Source organism: Salminus brasiliensis, chromosome 10 (genome assembly GCF_030463535.1).
Source record: "Salminus brasiliensis chromosome 10, fSalBra1.hap2, whole genome shotgun sequence".
Taxonomy (NCBI): domain Eukaryota; kingdom Metazoa; phylum Chordata; class Actinopteri; order Characiformes; family Bryconidae; genus Salminus; species Salminus brasiliensis.
This window is the reverse complement of record NC_132887.1, coordinates 40,583,793-40,604,934: the sequence shown is the minus strand read 5'-3', so window position 1 is coordinate 40,604,934 and position 21,142 is coordinate 40,583,793. Positions and strand designations below refer to the sequence as shown.

General features: G+C 42.8%; 1 protein-coding gene across 2 annotated transcripts; it reads right to left on the bottom strand.

The window, feature by feature from the left end:
- Nucleotides 1-252: 252 nt before the first annotated feature.
- On the bottom strand, nt 253-14,833 carry LOC140564548 (uncharacterized). Of its 2 annotated transcripts, none has more exons than XM_072690122.1 (22): nt 14,705-14,833; nt 14,015-14,268; nt 11,750-11,811; nt 11,430-11,516; nt 11,125-11,269; nt 10,649-10,722; nt 10,347-10,485; nt 9,897-9,980; nt 8,899-8,930; nt 8,718-8,741; nt 7,872-7,982; nt 6,585-6,664; nt 6,294-6,450; nt 5,700-5,783; nt 5,027-5,222; nt 3,731-4,242; nt 3,320-3,499; nt 2,114-2,209; nt 1,984-2,031; nt 1,638-1,884; nt 918-1,056; nt 253-518 (listed from the first exon to the last, which is right to left on the bottom strand). In XM_072690122.1, exons 2-22 carry the CDS (start codon nt 14,109-14,111, stop codon nt 386-388), a joined length of 2,727 nt encoding a protein of 908 aa, XP_072546223.1. In that variant the 5' UTR covers nt 14,112-14,268; nt 14,705-14,833; the 3' UTR covers nt 253-385. The 2 variants fall into 2 exon arrangements, with proteins under 2 accessions (XP_072546223.1, XP_072546224.1); XM_072690123.1 differs by having other exon boundaries at nt 9,912-9,980.
- Between the last annotated feature and the right edge of the window lie 6,309 nt (nt 14,834-21,142).

Below are 21,142 nucleotides of genomic sequence, written 5' to 3'. Positions count from 1 at the left end.
TTAATGAAAAAGGATGTTGGGATGTTGACCTCTGTGTCAAAGCCTGAAGTACGTAGTGTCCATAGTTTTGGTCTCTATAACCAAGAAAGAGGGGTCGGAACATTGTAATGCCAGATCAGTGGCACAATCCAATGCAGATGTGGTGCAGGCAGTTGTGTTAGAGACCAGGCTGGTTGGTAGCCAGGCTTCTCCTGCTCCTAATCCACCAATATAATCACTATTTTCTATATTTGTAGACAAACTGAGAGTACACAATCTTTATTATGTTTATTATAAAACACTGTCCACAAATGTCCACTTTTATAAATATGAAAGATAACAGACACATTTCAGGTTTTTAAATCCAGGCTCTGTGTTTCTCTCCACATTAAACCAAGCAGGAGCTTCAGTGTGTGTGTTCGAGAGAGAGGCCACACTTCCTGAGCGTACGACGGACATAGGGCATGGCGTCCTGCAGAAACCACTCTCTCTTGTACAGCACCAGCATCACGTCCAGCAGCAGGCTGTGCTCCCTCCGCCTGCACACACACACAAACACACACACACAAAAGACATACTTACACTATATGGACAAAAGTATTGGGACACCTGCTCATTCAGTGTTTCTTCTGAAATCAAGGGGATTAAAAATAGTTGGAGTAACTGTCTCTACTGTCCAGAGAAGAAGACTTTCTACTAGGCTTTCTACGAGGAACTTTTATTGATTGCTGTGGGGATTTGATTGATACTCCCCAACTCATCCCATCCAAAAGTATTCCAGTGCTCCACAGCTCAATGCTGGGGGGCTTTATACCTCTCTAGCCTACGCACGGCATTAGACAGCATGGTGTCCATAGTCATGTTATATCAGATGAACAGTTGACTTTCATCTTTTATGTCATGTGTATTAGTGTAGATGTCCTGTGTATTACACTCACAGCTGTTTGTAGATGTTGGGTTTGTGCAGTGCCAGGTCACAGTGGCAGGTGTATGAGGTTGGCTCGGTCGATCTGTCTGCAAATCCAGCTTCAGATGATTCAGGGAAGCCAGAACATTGACTATAACAGCACTTAGTGTCTGAATGAACAGAGAGAGAGAGAGAGGGGCCTTCAGCCTGAAATCCAGTTACTTTTTCCATATGTTACATCAGAGCATTACACCAGTTACACCAGTGCTCAGAGATCATTTTTCGACATGTTTTGGCATCACCTGCCAGCCAATTAGAGGCTTAAATGCACCATCCAGATCATCCAATGAAATCTTAGATTTTAAAGCAGATTCAAATATGACTTTTTTTTTTTTTAATATTAGCATTTTATTATTTTTTTTACTTTTACATACACAATTTAAATAAAGGTGCTACAAAGGGTTCTTTGAGCGATATCATATCATAGAACCATCACTCATTAAGTGAAGTTTCTTTAGACCTTTAAGGTCTGAAAAGGTTCCTCACACTAAACCCCCTTATGGATCTTTATGGGGCCAAAAGGGGTCGTCCACGGCATCGCTCAAGGAACCCTTTATAGCACCTTAGCCCTGCACCACATGCATGTGATCCCCCAACTATCACAATCCATGAATTCAATCCACGCTACAGGATGCTGCTACTGGCTTCAGCTCTGCAGCGCTCCTCAGTCCATGTTTATAGAGGGCCTCACCTTGTGGAAGGTCAGTGGTGCACTGCTGGGAGATGCGGTGTGACATAAGCAGCAGCTCTGTGTTTGTGGTGACCGTGTGCATATGTGAGGAGGAGTGTGTGTCCGTGTGAGTGTGTGAGGTGTGTCTGTCAGTGTGAACGTGTGAAGTGTGTGTGTCCGTGCTGCTGTGGCAGCCCGAGCATGGCCTGGAGGGGTCTTTCAGAAGAGCTTCCAGTCTGGCCTTCAGTTCAGCATTCTCTGAGCACACCTGCAGGGGGCAGCGTACACACACACACACACACACACACAGCGTTCAGCACATGCTGAGGGCATCCTTTACAAAGCAGAAGTGTATTAAGCTGCTCACTTTTTCATAGCAGCTCTTGGTGTTGTCGATGTGAGAGATGAGCTCGGCCTGCAATAACGAGAAGGGCAGCTCACTTTTCTGTGTTTTGGGTTTATTGAAGGTTTAAATGTGAAAGAAGAGAAGTGGTGACCTTTTCCTTCTGCAGCTGAGCGCCGGACAGAGCTGCGCTCTCCCTCAGTGCCTCACACTCCTCTCTCACTCGGCCCAGCTCCGACAGCAGGCGCTCCTAAAACACAGCGTTTCTGAATGTTAGGAGGTTCTGCAGGTGTTTCACACCTGACTCAGCTTACAGAAGGCTTGATAGTACGGGACTCATCAGGACTGTGACCAAGAACAACCGGAGACCTCAGTGTTACTCATGCTCTGATGTTCTGTGATTATTCTTGTCTTTTATACTGTACGGGTCTCAATGAAGAGGAGCCTGGTCAGATTCTAGATGTTCTAAGCTAAAAAAAAACATCCTAGATGTTCTATATGTTCTGCTTCCAGGTCAGATTTGAATGGTTCTGCTTCTAGATCAGATACTAGATGTTCTGAGCTAAAATAGATTCTTGATGTTCTGTATGTTTTGCTTCTAGTTCAGATTCCAGATGTTCTGCTTCCAGATCATATTGTAAATGTTCTGCGTATAGATCAGATTCCGGATGTTCTGCTTCCAGATGATCTTGTAGATGTTCTGCTTCTAGATGATCTTGTAGATGTTCTGCTTCTAGATCAGCATAACATTTTTGATGTTATGCTTTTGGATCAGATTTGAGAATTTCTGCTTCTAGATCAGATTCTAGATGTGCTGAACTTAAATAGGTTCTGGATGTTCTATGTTCTGCTTCTAGATCAGACTCCAGGTGTTCTGCTTCCAGATGATATTGTAGATGTTCTGCATCTAGATCAGATTCTAGATGTTCTGAGCTAAAACAGATTCTAGATATTATGCTTCTATATCATATTTGAGTGGTTCTGTGATCAGATTGAAATGCTTCTGCTTCAAGATCAGATTCTAGATGTTCTGAGCTGAAATAGATTCTAGATGTTCTACTTTTAGATCACATTCTAGACATTCTTGTTCTAGACTATACTGTAGATGTTCTGAGCTGAAATATATTCTAGGTGGTCTGCTTCTAGATCAGATTCCTTTTGGTTTGTTATCCTGGTGCCTGCTCACCATTCTAGTATAGTGGTTGCCTGATGGTGGACTCCTGAACAATGCAACGAAGGCCTGTCGTTTCTTAGAGGTTCCTCTGAGGTTCTTTGTCTGATCTGATCACATTAACTCTCATCTAACATACAGAGCTTCCTACTTCTTAGGTGTGTGTGGGTGTGTACCGTGTGTGTGTACCGTGTGTGAGTGGAGGCTGGTGATCCGTTGAGTGCTCATGTTCCTCTTTCTCTCCAGCTCAGCTTGCAGCTCCAAGACATTCTGAGCGAAGCGCTCCCTCTCGCGCTGGAGTGTGTGCGCCAGTGTTTTCTCCTGCTGAGTACACACTCTCAGAAAGGCCTTCATGGACTGGAGCTCTTCCTTCAGACACACACACACATGCAAAGCCTTCTGTAGCAAGTTTAAAGACTTTATTGTAAAGTCTAGGTATGGCCACTAGGGAGCATGAATTGGGAAGAGTGTGCTCCCTGGGGATAGTGAATGAGTGGTCAGTTAAAGGGTAAAGGGTAACGTCCAGGTCTTTAGTTCTGAGCGAGACAGAACGGTCAGAGAGGACTCCTTTTTTTTCAGGGTGAACTCTTGGCTCTTTACCTCTGCGCTCTTTTCTTCACGTGGGGTGGAGGATTCCTTTCTCCCTGAGTCATTCCCTCTCGCTCGCCCTCCTCCATTCCAGTCTTCTGCTTTTCCTTCTTCTCCACTCTCTCTCTCCTTTCTAACTCTCTCTCTCCCCTCTCTCGCGCTCTCTCGCTCCTCTCTCCCGTTGTCTTTCCACCCTTTCGTACGCTCTCCTACCTCTCTAACGCTCTCTCTCCTGCTCTCTCTCTCCTCTCTCGTACTTTGTCTGCCACTCTCTGTCCCCTCTCGTCCTCGTGTCTTCAGCTCCTGCTCCAGCTCGGTCACTCTCTGGCTCAGGCCGTCTCTGTCTCTCTTCACCTGAATGATAAATTTGTCGTACTCCTCCCTGATCTTACGCTCCTGCTTGCAGTTGGGACACTCCGGGGCAGTGCCGGGGGCGAGCGAGGAGCCCAGCGAGGATGAGGATGAGGACAGACGCGTGGCGGAGATTCCGTGGGACAGTGGGACGGCACCTTTCAGAGCACACACTGCAACAGACAACCAGCATTAACACAGTCACTCTGCTCCACATCAACGGACCAGAACCTGTGTGTCCAAAAGTATTCAGACGACCCTTAGAATGAACGGCCCCATTGCTGACACTGGTGTTACAATATTGGGCGGTGGGGTTCTCTGGAGTGATGATGGTGCTCCAACCAGTACCTTTGGGAGGAGTTTGGGGGGGCAGAACTAACTAATCACCCAACATCAGTACCTGACCTCACTGATGCTCTTTCTCTTGTAGGGCTGAATGCAATCAACTCCTGTTTACAGCCATGTTCCAACATCTAGCGTCAAGCCTTCCCAGAGGAGTAGAGGCTGTTACCTCAGAAGAATACTGGAGGAGAATGTGTCCACATACATTTGGACCTACAGTGCATCCATGCTCCACCTACAAACACATATATACACAAATTGGACAAAAGTATTTGGACACTTGCTCATTCATTGTTTCTTCTAAAATCTTGCTGCTTTTGTTGAAGTAACTGTAATGGTCTCTGCTGTCCAAGGAAGAAGGCTTTCCACTAGATTTTGATTTGATTGCATACAGCAACAAGGCGTTATGAGGTCATTGATGTTGACGTTATTGATGTTGGATGATTACCGCCTTACCTCATCCTCTCCAACTCTCCAACTCATCCCATCCAAAAGCACTGGATGAAGCTCCATCTGCACATCTGTGTCAGCAATGGGTGCAACTTTAAGTAGCTGAATGCATTAATTAGAAGAGGTGTCCACAAACATTTGGACATATAGCTACAATGTCATTACCATCCACAGGTCTGCTCTTCTCCCCCATGTTCTGAGATCCACGGCCGTGGCGTCCGTTCATCTCCGTTGGTGACGGTTTCTCCAGCTGGGGGAGGAAAGAGTGGCTCTCTGAGCTTTCCAGGCTGCTCCTGGCTTTGGGTTTTGGTCTGGGCAGAGACCCTGAAGTGGCCAGGATAGGGGGCAGGCAGGCCTGAGACTGGACAGGACACAACATGTCAACCAGTAAAGCCATACTGGTTACACCCATACCAGAGCTACACACACACTTCCATGACCACTAGCTTGAACATCAGTGTCACTGCTGTGCTGAGAGCAGACCACCATCCCAACAGTTGATCCCATTGAGAGGAACTGGTCATCATCCTGGTGAAGCACCCTCACCCTCAGATCTTATGCTTTGATCCAGGTCAGATAATAGAGTGTTGCTTTGGAAACCGACCATAACAGAGAAGACAATGCAAATAAAACAGACCATCAATAAATGACCGCTTGTTTTGCCCCAAGGTCACTCTCACACAGTCACGGTCAAGGGCCTGGCTCATAAAGTCCTTCATACAATAGGTTTAATGAGGCCTGTTCAAGCAACCTTCTCACAGGACTCAGGGCTCTCCACACACTGAACGAGGCCCACAGCTGATTCTAGACCTAGAGAAGGGGACTTTATGAGACTCACTCTTCTGTCTGCGCTGACCGGAGGAAGTGTCTGTGCTCTGGTCAGGGGGAGGGTGCTCCTTTCTGCTGGCCTCATCTTCTGCACCTGACAGGACAGGGATCATATTCCTGATCATTTAGAGACACTGGGATGATAAACACTGTACGAAATACCAGTGTTATTGTACCTGAACAGGTGAGTTCTGATTAACCATGATGATGAATGGCTACGTTTACCTGTTCAGGTGTGTAGTATATAAGCAAGGTGTTTACTGACCATCATGGTATAAATGTGGATGCTTACCTGTGCAGGCGTGTAGCATATCAGCAAGGTGTTCACTGACCATTACGGCACAGGTGTGTATGTTTACCTGTGCAGGTGTGTAGCATATCAGCAAGGTGTTCACTGACCATTACGGCACAGGTGTGTATGTTTACCTGTGCAGGTGTGTAGCATATCAGCAAGGTGTTCACTGACCATCACAGCACAGGTGTGTAGCATATCTGTAGGCTAACCTGTGCAGATGTGTAGCATATCTGTCGGTTTACCGTGGCAGGTGTGTAGTATCTCGGCAAGGTGTGTATTAGCCGTGAAGGTACAGGTGTGTATGTTTACCTGTGCTGGAGCGTAGTATATCTGCGAGGTGTGTATTGGCCGTGAAGGTACGCTCATGGCTTGGGCAGCAAACTGAAGGCAGCTCATTGTCTCAGTTATCGAGGATGACTGGGTCGCCACGGTTACCAGCAGGCACGTCTGACAGTTTCCTCCAAGACTGCATCAAAAACACAACGACCAGAACGCAGAACACAGCTTTCATTATACATAGTAGTGAAAGGGTGCCGTACTTTTGTCTATCTTGATGATGATGATGATGATGAAGATAAATAAATGAAGAATGACCCTCACCAGTCTCTCAGAGCGCGGGTGAGTTTGGACTCTCTGTACGGAACATGCTGGCAGCCTGCAGCACTCAGAGAAAATATCACCTGCAATCCCAAAAACAAAAACTACATTACCCATAATTCACCAGCGCTGACATTACACAGACGTCACCATGACTACAACACAAATATAGCCACTTTATTTACTACCCAAACCCACCAGTGACCCTACACGTGAGTTTTATATGGAACAAATACACTACATGTCCAAATGTTTGTGGACACCTCTTCTAATGAATGCATTCAGCTACTTTAAGCTGCACCCATTGCTGACACAGATGTGCAAATGCACAAACACAGCTTGTCTAGTCCCTGTAGAGAAGAAGAAGTACTGCCAATAGAATAGGACTCTCTGGAGCAGATCAACATCATGACCCTATTGGCTCCATGCTGCCTAATGCCAGGCGTGGACTAGAGGGGTATAAAGCCCCCCAGCATTGAGGAGCTGTGGAGCAGTGGAAGAGCTGTGTTCTCTGGAATGATGGTGGAGGAGCTCCATCCAGTACTTTTAAGATGAGTTGGGGAGTTGGGGACGCTCTTGTTGCTGAATGCAATCAGATCCTCACAGCAGTGGTCCTGTAGGATCTAGCAGAAAGTCTTCTTCCCTGGTTATCTCAGAGCCTTTGTTTTTCAGAAACGGTCCAATGGAGGGAAAAGAGCTGCCTTTATCTGTAGTAAAAGTAACCATGGCAACATGGCCACTTTCAGGATCCTCTCGAACTCATTTTTTAAAAAATGTGACCCCCCCCCTTCTCCCCACTCCCCCTGCCTCTCTCCACTCCCCCTCCCAAGCATAACAGAAACACATTTAACCCTTAAAAGCCTCAGTTACAGCAGGTAGTAATAAATATATGAATTCATAAGGACTATATTTTATCATCATAACCCATTAATAGAGAAGGAGACAGTCTGGGACTTTAATCTTCACCACATTAATATTTATAAGTGGAAGAGAACCTGTATTATTATGGATCTAAATGCAACATTTCAGTGGTTTTCTGACAAATTAAAACATACAGAATAAGTCAGAAGTAATTAAATGATATTAAATGATGTAATTAAATATTAAATATTAATAACACTGTAATTTAACATGTAAGTCCTACATGAGCTACAGCAGTGTGTACAAGCTGGTCTGATCTATTCTGGTAAGGCTAACATTTTATACAGTGAACAGTTGTTTGAGCACAATGTACATAAGTTCATAATGAACATACACTATATGTCCAAATGTTTGTGGACGTTCACTCACGTTTCTGAAGATGGTCAGAGAGCGTTTGAGAGTTTTGGCCTCCTGCAGGTTTTCTGGAACCTCATGGAAACTCCTCCTCACACCCTGAGCTGCAGAACTGCGGTATGCAGCCTTACACAACACACACACACACACACACACACACACACAACCACAGATAATAAAGAGAGTAAAATGAGTGAGTGTAAGAGGCAGAGTAAGAAAGCGAGTCAGAGAGTGATAACCGAATGATGGTGTTGAAAGAGTTGGCAAGGCAAACTGTAACCCCTTAAACTACAGGCATTCAGTGTCCACTATGAATTACTCAGTATGAATTATTCAATATCCACTATGAATTACTCAGTATGAATTATTCAATATCCACAATGAATTACTCAATATCCATTATGAATTAATCAGTATCTACTATGAATTATTCAATATCCACAATGATTATTATTCAGTATCCATTATGAATTATTCAGTATCCACTATGAATTAATTAGTATCTACTATGAATTACTTAATATCTACTATGAATTACTCAATATCCACTATGAATTACTTAGTATCTACTATGAATTACTCAGTATCCACTATGAATTACTCAATATCCACTATGAATTACTCAGCATCCAGTATGAATAATTCAGTATCTACTATTAATTACTCAATATCCACTATGAATTACTCAGTATCCGGTATGAATTATTCAGTATCTACTATTAATTACTCAGTATCTACTATGAATTATTCAATATCCACTATGAATTACTCAGTATCCATTATGAATTATTTAGTATCTACTATGAAATATTTAGTATCTACTATGAATTAGTGTGTATGTGTGTGTGTGATTAATCTTACTTTTGCTGAACTTGCAAGATCCACCTAAAAAAAGCAAAGAGAAGTACAGTTTTTTTTCTAGGGAATGATTTAAACACACACACACACACACACACACACAAACACTGATAAAACACACGCCGCAGTGTATTTTATCAAAGCAGGGGTGTTTCACATGTGTGTCTGGGTGCGATCAACTTACCAGAGAGAGCTTACTGGCTGTTAAAAGTCCCTCTATGACATTTAACACACACACACAAATACAGACACACACACACACACACACACACACACACAGTTGAGTTGATTTATTATTTTATAATATGTATTATATATAGCATTGCAGTCGTGCAACAACCTTGTATCTCTAAAACAGCAGCTTTACAGTAGAAGGGAAAAACCTTCTGAACTTTCAATGAAAGTCAATGGATAAAGATTTCATTCCAGGTCATTTTGGAGCATTTCTATTGGTCCGTTCATCATGAAATTCTGATACAGTATAAAGAACAACTGCCAGATTCTCATTATGGAGAAAAGTGAAAAATGACATAAATGACACATGACACTTATGATAATATGTGTTATGAATATTATATACAGTAATATAAAAATGTAAACCACAGCAAATCTTTAGAAACATAAAGATGGAGCTTTTATGAGATTAATAATCATGTTGTTGTGATTTTGACTCACAGACATGTGAGTTTGACATGTCTGATCACAAACGCACACACGTTAGTCCAGTAGGGTGGACGATCTCATTAAAAAGAAGAATCCAGTCCGGCTCAGAGAGAGCGCGGGGTATCCGGTATGCCCTTATCACCCAACAATAACACACACACACACACATGCACTTGAGGGGGCCGGGGCTCTGCTAGCGTGCTGACCCACCTAGGGGAGGCTCAGGTTGTGTAAGTGTTGGATGGATGTGATGAGATTACCTCCACACAAATAAAGAATGCAGTAACTGGGGGGGTTTGGAGGGTCTCAGTTTCAGTGAGAATAAGAATAGGAGGCTGATTTCTTTTTCTTTTCTCCATAATGTAAATCTGGCAGTTGTTATTTATACTGTATCAGGATTAGATGATGAATGGACCAATAGAAATGCTCCAAATATTTAATATGACTTCCACTGAAATAGTTCTGCAGTTCTGGAGATACAAGGTTTCTGTATATAATCTATAGTCTGTTTGAGCTCACCGTTATCAGACTGACCTCTTGTGTTTATGACCATGACGTTGAACACCATGTGAGACTTGCTGGCAAAATCCCCCTTAGAGACACCTGCACACAGGAACACAGAGAGGCTGATCGAGTCTAGTGAGATTTGATTGCATTCAGCCCCACAAGACTGTGAGAGCATCAGTGAGGTCAGGGGCTGAGGTTGGATGTTAGTTAGTTCTGCCCCTCCAGCTCATCCCAAAGGTACTGGACGGAGCTCCATCATCACTCCAGAGAACCCCACAGCTCAGTGCTGGGGGGCATTATACCCCTCTAGCCCACGCTCAGCATTGGGCATGGTAACCTCCAGAGCTCCAGAGCATCCAGAGCGTGTAAGGGGGCACCGTCTGGCATCAGAACTCACTCATTAGAAGGGCTGTCTGGATACTTTTGGACAGTGTATAATAGTACAAGCGAATCTCTACTCACCTGCGTTCCTGTGGGCGGTCCCGCTGCGGTACACCTGCAGCAGTTCCTGGGCCGAGCTCACCTCCACCTCTCTCAGCCCTTCCAGAAGCACCGCCTCCTCAGTGTCATGGATACGGCACACCTCACTCACCTGAGGCTCCTGAACAGGTGCATTAAAGAGATTCTGCTGTGTGAAGTGCTATGAGCTTCTTAGTAAATGAGTCCGGCTGGCTAATATTGAACCAAAACAGCTAGCATAGAGCTAACTGGTAGCGAGGGCTCAGGAGCGAGGCTAGCACCGCTGTTTGGAGTAAACCACTCACCAGCAGGTCGTAGATCTTCTCATTGGAGATGTGGTAGAAGGACACTCTGACTGTGCAGTGAGAGGACTCTGGAGCTGAGGGGGTTCACATTAAGGGTGGGTTTCTTAATCTGGTTTCATTCAATAAGATAAACAATGAACTCAATGGAAGATTCACTATATGTCCAAATGTTTGTGGACACCCCTTCTATAGTGAATGCACTGAGCTACATTAAGTTTCACCCATTGCTGTAACAGATGTGCAAATGCCAATGCATACACACAGCTTGTCTAGTCCCTGTAGAGAAGAAGTACTGCCAATAGAATAGGACTCTCTGGAGCAGATCAACATCATGACCCTATTGGCTCCATGCTGCCTAATAATGCCAGGCGTTGGCTAGAGGGGTATAAAGCCCCCCAGCATTGAGGAGCTGTGGAGCAGTGGAAGAGCTGTGTCTGTGTGTGTCAGGAATTTGAGAAACTATATCCAAAGGATACAGCTGAAGATGTGGTCAGAAGCCAGGCTGATGATGCCCCTCAGTCTGCCGCAGCTGGACTGACCTGAGTGGGGGTCCAGGCTGTTGGGGGGCCCATAGGCCATCACACACCCGTTATATCCCTTCATCACACACTCCACCAAGGGCTGAGAGAGAGAACGAGAGCGAGAGAGTTACCGGATTATTACCATACTGAAGCTGAGTAGAGCCTGAAGCTGGTTGGTGTGGTCAGCTGGGGAGGGGGCGGGGGGGCAGGGTGGTTGGGGTAGTGGTGATGCTGAAGAGGGTTGGGGGTTAATACTGTACCTGGGCTGTTGACTCGTAGACATCTCTAAGAGAAGCTTCTTCACTCCAAACAGAGTCAAACTCTAGAACGTGAGCAGAACGACGAGCCTAAACACACACACACACACACACACACACACACACACACACACACACACACACACAGACATGCCTTTCCAGAAGAGAACAGGCTGTAACTGTAGTAAAGAGGGACAAACTACCTGCTAACAGCCTTGATTGCAGAAGAAGGTTGGAGGAGCAGGTGTCCACAAACTTTTGGACAAACAGTGTGGCATGCATTTGTGGCATGGATGTGTGTGGTCAGTCAGAGCTTCACTCACCCTGCCGGTTTGGACAGTGACAGTGTTCATCCCTGAAACTCTGACTGTCGCACGTGGCTCGGCTGCAATCAAACACAACAACAGCCAGTTTCACAGCGAGTGAGAGAGTGATGACCATCCAACATCCTGACCTCACTAACGCTCATCACTGAACACAATCAAATCCTCACAGCAATGTTCCTCTAAAGTCTAGTAGAAAGCCTTCTTCCCTGGACAGCAGAGACAGTTACTCCAACATTTATTCACTCAGTCATTCTGACTTTCAGCTCTTCATTTATTCAGTCAGTCATTCTGACTTTCAGCTCTTCATTTGTTCAGTCAGTCATTCTGACTTTCAGCTCTTCATTTATTCACTCAGTCATTCTGACTTTCAGCTCTTCATTTATTCACTCAGTCATTCTGACTTTCAGCTCTTCATTTTTTCACTCAGTCATTCTGACTTTCAGCTCTTCATTTGTTCAGTCAGTCATTCTGACTTTCAGCTCTTCATTTATTCACTCAGTCACTCTGACTTTCAGCTCTTCATTTATTCAGTCAGTCATTCTGACTTTCAGCTCTTCATTTGTTCAGTCAGTCATTCTGACTTTCAGCTCTTCATTTATTCACTCAGTCATTCTGACTTTCAGCTCTTCATTTATTCAGTCAGTCATTCTGACTTTCAGCTCTTCATTTGTTCAGTCAGTCATTCTGACTTTCAGCTCTTCATTTATTCACTCAGTCATTCTGACTTTCAGCTCTTCATTTATTCACTCAGTCATTCTGACTTTCAGCTCTTCATTTTTTCACTCAGTCATTCTGACTTTCAGCTCTTCATTTGTTCAGTCAGTCATTCTGACTTTCAGCTCTTCATTTATTCACTCAGTCACTCTGACTTTCAGCTCTTCATTTATTCACTCAGTCATTCTGACTTTCAGCTCTTCATTTATTCACTCAGTCATTCTGACTTTCAGCTCTTTATTTATTCAGTCAGTCATTCTGACTGTCAGCTCTTCATTTATTCACCCAGTCATTCTGACTTTCAGCTCTTCATTTGTTCAGTCAGTCATTCTGACTTTCAGCTCTTCATTTGTTTACTCAGTCATTCTGACTTTCAGCTCTTCATTTGTTTACTCAGTCATTCTGACTTTCAGCTCTTCATTTATTCACTCAGTCATTCTGACTTTCAGCTCTTCATTTGTTCAGTCAGTGAATGAATGAATGTGAATTAGAAAATAAAGAACTGAATGAATGAATGAAATGAATAATGAGTGAATTCATTTTTAATTAATTAATTGGTGAATAAATAAGCAGTGAGTGGATATGACTGCACAAGTGAGGGGATGAATAAATAAATAAATGAACGAATTAATGAATCAGTTTTATGTAAATTAGGGGGGGAAATCACTCATTCACTCATTTGGGATTCATATTTATTTATTGATTAAGTCTTATTCACTCATTCATTCACTGACTAACTCACACTCTCAGCTTTTCATTCAAAACTTCAATTAAATAATGGTAGTGAACGAATGAATGAATAAATAACTGAATGGATGGGTGAATTCATAAATGAAAGAATAAATAAATTGGATAAATGGGTAAAATATATGAATGGAAGATTGAATGAAAAGATTGATGACTGAGTAAATGAATTAATGGATGAATAAATTAATTGATTAATGGAAGAATTAATAAATTGGTAGTGAACGAACAAATGAATAAATAACTGGATGAATTAATAAATTAATAGATGATTGAATATAAAGATGGATGACTGAGTAAATAAATGAATGGATGAATGGAAGAATCAACAAATTGGGTGAATGAATGAATTAATGGCAGAATGGATGGGTGAATTAATAAATGGAAGGATGGAAGAATGAATACATTGGGTGAATGGATAAATATATGTTAATTAAATTAATATTAAATAAATTTGATTAATAAATAAATTAATGGATGGATTAATGGAATAATGAATGGGTGAATTCATCAATGAAAGGATGGAAGAATAAATTGGGTGAATGAATGAATGAATGAATTAGATTAATAAATGAATTAATGGATTAATTGAAGAATGGATGGGTGAATTAATAAATGAAAGAATATATAAATTGGATAAATGGGTAAAATATATGAATGGAAGATTGAATGAAAAGATGGATGACTGAGTAAATGAATTAATGGATGAATGAATAAATGAATGAATAAATTAATTGATTAATGGAAGAATTAATAAATTGGATGAATGAATGAATGAATGAATGAATGAACTGGTAAACCAACCTGTTTCTGTCTGTTCCGGTGGGCAGAGTTGGAGGACCACCCTGAAGCTTTTTGAGTTTGGGTTGGTCTCCATCTGAAGGTCATCTTCTACTCCCATAATCCTCCTCTCAGCTACTGTCCAGTGGTGTGGTCAGCGCTGACCATCCTTAGAACCTCATTCTGTTCCTTCAAAGGAGATCTCAAAAGTCTTGATATGAGGAGGAGCTTTACTGAAATCTGAGTGGCGTGTTCTCCTCCTCCGTCGCCCCTCTGATCTATAAAACAAATGAGCAAAATGTAAAGGAGTCAAATACACAGCCTGTCCAAAAGTATGTGGACATCTGCTCCTCCAGCATTCTTCTGAAAGAAGAGAGTTTGTCGCTCAGAGTACTTCAGAGTCTGGAAGAAAATTGCTGTGAGGAGGATTTGATTGCATTCAGCCCCAATTTACACAATTTACACCAGGTACAGACACTAGCACTGGATCTGGGCTGCATTCCTGGGTTTTCTGCTCCAGCAGAGCAGTGAGGACCTCATCCTGAGCTCCAGGTCTGTGTTCTGGGTTTGAGTTGGTTCTGTAGAGCTGGTTCAGCTCCTGGACTGCGGTTCTGGAGATCACCCCTCTCACTCTGGAGCTGAGAGATGCTGGATGCTCTGAGAAGCTCCTCTGCAGGTCAGGAAGTTCCTGCTGGTTAAGCCTCGTCCACCCACCTCTGTCGCGCGCCCTGTAGCTCCTGATCTTCTCCGGGTCTTCAGTCTCGTCGCTAGCTTCACGCGCGTGCAGACGGCATCGAGGGCTCGAGCTCATTCACTGACTCACACACTCTCTGTCTACGCGCACACTCACTCCACTCTAGATGCACGAAAGAGCGCGCGGGCGCGCACACACACACACACACACACACACACACACATACACACACACTTTATTGACCCACACTTAGAACATAGAACCATTCTTTTAAACGTTCTACAAAAAACCATCTATGGACAAAAGTATTGGGACACCAGCTATTTATTGTACTTTTGTTCTTTTTGCTGTGAGGATTTGATTGCATTCAGCAAAAAGAGCGTTAGTGAGGTCAGGATGTTGGATGATGATGATCACCACCCCACCTCATCATCTCACCCCTGAAAGTTCTGGATGGAGCTCCTCCACCATCAATCCAGAGAACACAGTTCCTCCACTGCTCCACAGCTCCTCAATGCTGGGGGGCTTTATACCCCTCTAGCCCACGCCTGGCATTAGGCAGCATGGAGCCAATAGGGTCATCAATGTTGATCTGCTCCAGAGAGTCCTATTCTATTGGCAGTACTCTCTACAGGGACTAGACCAGCTGTGTGTGTTTGTGTGTGGATTTGCACATCAGTGTCAGCAATGGGTGCAGCTTAAAGTAGCTGAATGTATTGATTAGAAGGGGTGTCCACAAACATTTGGACATGTAGTGTATGGAGTGGGGCGTAGGGGGCTGTAGGTGTGAAGGCTCTGCTCCTCCACACGCTGCTCACAGGACAGGGGTTTCCTGAGCAGCAGGCCGGAATGTCTCTGATAGGTTCCCCCCTTTTACCCCCGCTTACCCCTCCCAGCACCTCTCTGGGGCTTTTATTGTAGTTTTACAGCCCACTCAGGCAGAAGAATGTGCAGCATCACACACACACACACACACACACACACAGCATCCATCAAACACATTACTGGACACTAAAGGTAGATGAACGCTCAGAAAGTATCTGCAGCGGCAGGAGAACATCCATGCGGTGCTGTGAAGGTTAGGACGACCCTCAGAACGTGCTTGTAGGAGAAGGACAAGCTCTGGACAGTGGCTGTAGGACACACAGAGAGAGAGAGAGAGAGAGAGAGAGAGAGAGAGAGAGAGAGAGAGAGAGAGATGCCATGACCAGCTGTGTCTGTGTTAAATGGTGAAGATTCCTTTGTGTGTATCCATACACACACACACACACACACACACACACACCTGCTGCTGCTCTGTACCGTCACACACTCATCACACACTCCTTGACACCAAATGAAGGCATGCATAAGGGAACCCTCACTGTATTTCAATCCTAAAAAGTGATCTACAGTTCACTGGAAGTAAAGCAATATCATTTTAGTCCTGCAGGTGGCAGTGTAACACTGCATATTATAACTGAGCCAGTACCATACTTTCCCTATAGTACAGTTTCAGCTCTTTAATTGAGTTAGATTGGGATACAGTACCATACTTTCACTATAGTACAGTTTCAGCTCTTTAATTGAGTTAGATTGGGATACAGTACCGTACTTTCACTATAGTACAGTTTCAGCTCTTTAATTGAGTTAGATTGGGGTACAGTACCATACTTTCACTATAGTACAGTTTCAGCTCTTTAATTGAGTTAGATTGGGGTACAGTACCATACTTTCACTATAGTACAGCTTCAGCTCTTTAATTGAGTTAGATTGGGATACAGTACCACACTTTCACTATAGTACAGTTTCAGCTCTTTAATTGAGTTAGATTGGGATACAGTACCATACTTTCACTATAGTACAGTTTCAGCTCTTTAATTGAGTTAGATTGAGATACAGTATCATACTTTCACTATAGTACAGTCTCAGCTCTTTAATTGAGTTAGATTGGGATGCAGTACCATACTTTCACTATAGTACAGTTTCAGCTCTTTAATTGAGTTAGATTGGGGTACAGTACCATACTTTCACTATAGTACAGTTTCAGCTCTTTAATTGAGTTAGATTGAGATACAGTACCATACTTTCACTATAGTACAGTTTCAGCTCTTTAATTGAGTTAGATTGGGATGCAGTACCATACTTTCACTATAGTACAGTTTCAGCTCTTTAATTGAGTTAGATTGGGGTACAGTACCATACTTTCACTATAGTACAGTTTCAGCTCTTTAATTGAGTTAGATTGGGGTACAGTACCATACTTTCACTATAGTACAGTTTCAGCTCTTTAATTGAGTTAGATTGAGATACAGTACCATACTTTCACTATAGTACAGTTTCAGCTCTTTAATTGAGTTAGATTGGGGTACAGTACCATACTTTCACTATAGTACAGTTTCAGCTCTTTAATTGAGTTAGATTGGGGTACAGTACCATACTTTCACTATAGTACAGTTTCAGCTCTTTAATTGAGTTAGATTGAGATACAGTACCATACTTTCACTATAGTACAGTTTCAGCTCTTTAATTGAGTTAGATTGGGGTACAGTACCATACTTTCACTATAGTACAGTTTCAGCTCTTTAATTGAGTTAGATTGGGATACAGTACCATACTTTCACTATAGTACAGTTTCAGCTCTTTAATTGAGTTAGATTGGGATACAGTACCACACTTTCACTATAGTACAGTTTCAGCTCTTTAATTGAGTTAGATTGAGATACAGTACCATACTTTCACTATAGTACAGTTTCAGCTCTTTAATTGAGTTAGATTGGGATACAGTACCATACTTTCACTATAGTACAGCTTCATATCTCCTGAATAAAACTGTATGTAATAATATATGCCTGGAGTTTTCATCATGCTTTTTTGGTGTACATAAGCTTCCATTGCTTGGTAGCTACATTAGCCTTGTAGCTCCAATCTACAACTAAAAAAGCAAAACTTCTAACACATGCATGTCCTGAATACCTTCATCTACATTTCTCCAAATTATCGCTTTAAGTAGTCTAGTTTTCTGCATGCCTGCCCTCCAGCCTGAGCCGGACTCGTGCCCCCGTGTTGGAGTGAAAGTGGGTCAGGAGGAGTGCAGGGTCAGGTTTCTGCGGGATCTGGTCTGCAGGGGGCCTAGTCCAGCGACCAAAAGCAGCAAACCCAGCCAGAGCAGAGGCCCCATCAAGTGGGCCAGGGCAGAGAGGACCAGCCCCTGAGCACCGAGGAGCTCACTGCTCCCTACATACTAATCAGCACGGAGAACAGGGAGCTGAATGCATCTCATTATCTTGCCCAGATACAGTTTCTTGACCACAAGCTCTGTTGCACAAACTGGCTTTTGATTTCCAGCATCAAAGTTTCATCATTAGCTGTGTCACTCCTTTGAGTTGTGGTTCTACTGCAGCGGCTGGAACCGGAGAGTTTCTACAGATCAAAGATGAGCAAACTAACATGCAGCGTCTCTCCTGAGGGCTCCTGAACATAAATGTGCTACTTATAAAGTTAACTCCATACATAGAACTCAGAGTTCTAGACATCTAAGTAACCCCATAGTGACATAACTAAGGAAAAACAACCGTTCTAGACCTTTGATCTCAGGAACTCCTCGAATTCTAGACTTTATTATTACAAACACTATAGTACCCTAGAAACTTCAGATATTCCAGAATTCAGAACTACAGTGAATCCTGGAAGCCTGAGCAACCAAGGAAACTTCATTACTAGAAAAAGAATAGTTCTAGAACCCAAATATTCAATCTAGACCTCTACACTAGAATCACAACAGTTCTAGAATCCTGAGCACTAGGAACCCAGATTCTATACCTGGAAGAATTTGGAACCTAGATTCCAAAATTTCAAAACTAAGGACTGAACATCATAAAACATTATTACTAGAAACACAATAGTTCTAGACACCCCAAAAGTCTAGATCTCATTACAAGAAGCAAAGTAAAACTAGCTCTAGAACCCCCCCAAATTCTACAAGCTACTGTAAACTTCACAATTCCAGGCCTCATTACTATAATCAGGTCTAGAACTTTGAGATGGACAATGACCTCCAAAAAGACCTAGATCTTATTATGGCAATAACAACTATTCTACAACACTGAGCATTAGAAATCTTCAAAAATAAAGCCCAAAATGCCTTATTACTAGAACCACAATATCAACCACTAGACCCAAAAGAATCAAAACTAAGCACTAAAAACCCTTTAAAATTCAGATTACTACAGGAACCCCTTCTTATTTCTAGACACGCTAAAATTCAAAAACATTTACTATGAAAGCAAAAAAAACACATAAAGCCCCCAAAACTCAAAGCAATAGCAACCCTAAACTTCCAGATATTACTAGAAACCTTAAAATTCTAAACTCAGACCAATAGAATCCATCTTAATTCTAGACTTAAAATAATGATATGACTCTCAGCCCCTTAATTCTACAACTTTCAGAACTCGCAAAATTGTAGTTTTTTATCTAGTTTTTACTTCTGGAACTCAGAGCTCTGGAATCAAGGACATGAGGACTCCAGAAGTTTGATTACTGGAAATCCAACAATTCTGAAACGAAGAGTATTCTGAGCCTTCTAAGAACAGAGTTGGGCAATCCAAGAATCGCTTCTCAGAGCAGTTCTTGGATTGCCCAACAGGGGTGAGAGCGGTGACCCTATTCAAAGATCCTGCTCCAGCTGAGAAACCTGATGCCACATTTCCACGCCAACTCATCGTCCGTTTGCCTTAATCAAACAGCAGGGCGTTATCAGCGGTTCACTTTAGAGCACACTGGGCTATCGCGTTACCAGCTGGAAACAGACACTTGGCCACTGCACTGACGGGCATGAGCAGGTGGAGAGTGGGCAAATGTCGCTGGCATCCTCTCCGACATACTCGGGCAAGCTCTGAGAGTCATCAAATGCACAATCAGTGGCAGGTACTCTGGGTGGGTGCACAAGGGAGTGTATGGAGGTAGTTGGAAGCTCATATTCAATGGTGGCAAATTCAGCTGAGTTCCTGGGTGGAGAGTTTGGACTTTCTAGACTGTCTAAACTTTACGGTTGCTAAAGCTTTGAGCTCTAGAAGTCTTGTTTTTTATATATAAATATTTCAGGAGGTCTACGTGTTTTAGAATTTTGGGCTTTCTGGAGATCTATTGAGTTCAGAATTCCAATGGTTTTGATAAGAGGTCTACAAATAAGTTCTGTAGCTGTGAATTCTAGCTTTTTCTAGTTTCAGAATTCCTGGATTTCTGAAATTCAGAGTTCTAGAAATGCTGTGATTGTATAATGAGGTCTAGAAATGTTGGAAGGTTACTGTAGGGTGGAGTTTGTGGTGTTTTTTATGGTCAGAGTTGTAGAGATGTTGTGATTGTTGTAATGAGATCTGGAATTTTGAAGTTCCAGTAACTGCTTTGAAATATAGAATTATCAGGCCCAGGCAATCGGGCCAAAATCCTGGGAAGGATTCTGACTTTCTGAGCTCTGGATTTCAGAGGTTCACTGATTAAGTTTTTAGTAATAAGCTATACAGTTTAGATTTCTAGAGATTTCTAGAATTGCATATTTATGTAGCTCTGAATTCTAAATTTATTGAGTTTCTAGGTTTTCATAATAGTGAGATCTGAAATCTTGAGGTTTGCTGTAGTTTTGGATTCTACTGTTTTCAGGTCAGCTCAGGCAGATCAGAACAAAATCCTGGGATTTTAACTTTAACATTTCTGGATCTGAACTTTCCACCTTAGATTAAACTTAGACATGGGCCTTAAAAGGTGACAGGGCCCTAGGACCTTAATCTGTTAAATAGATCTAGGATCAGCCGACATCATTTACAAAACACTAAATAAAAAAGAAGAAATGAGACCCAAGATGTTTGATAAACAGGGGTCTGTGAGGTACAGTGATAATAGAAGGACGCTGCACCGCTCTTATGACCCAAAGCGGAGCGGAAGCTTTTTTTGGCTACCTCTGACCTCGGTGACATTGGATATATATGCAGCTGATGCTTTAATTCCACTGGGCTCCTGTTACTCAATGCCCAGAATTAGGTGTGTGAGAAAATGAGGAACAGATCTGAGCTCTGGCTCTGAAGCTGTGAACCTGCTGGAGCAGGTAGTTCTCACCGATCCTGTAGGGCAGGGGTGGAGAACTGTGGACTAGAGCATAGGGACTGTGTAGCTATAGCGTTGCTAGGTGGTTGCTGCTATGGGGATATTAGGATGTTGCACAGAGGTTGCCATGGGGTCAAAGTTGGTTGCAAGGGTGTTGCTGGTAGCACACATGGTTGGTTGTGTATTTGCATCACTGTGGACGGGTTATTATAAGAAGGGTGCACACACTATTGCATTTCATTTATTTCTATGGGAAACAGTCTCTCAGTTCAGTTTTTAGCCCCTTCTGAAGATGCCGGAGACCTTCCTTAACCAGTAGTGATGTAAATTCATCAGGATTGATTGATTATTTACAACAAACAAAACGGAGTCTGAAA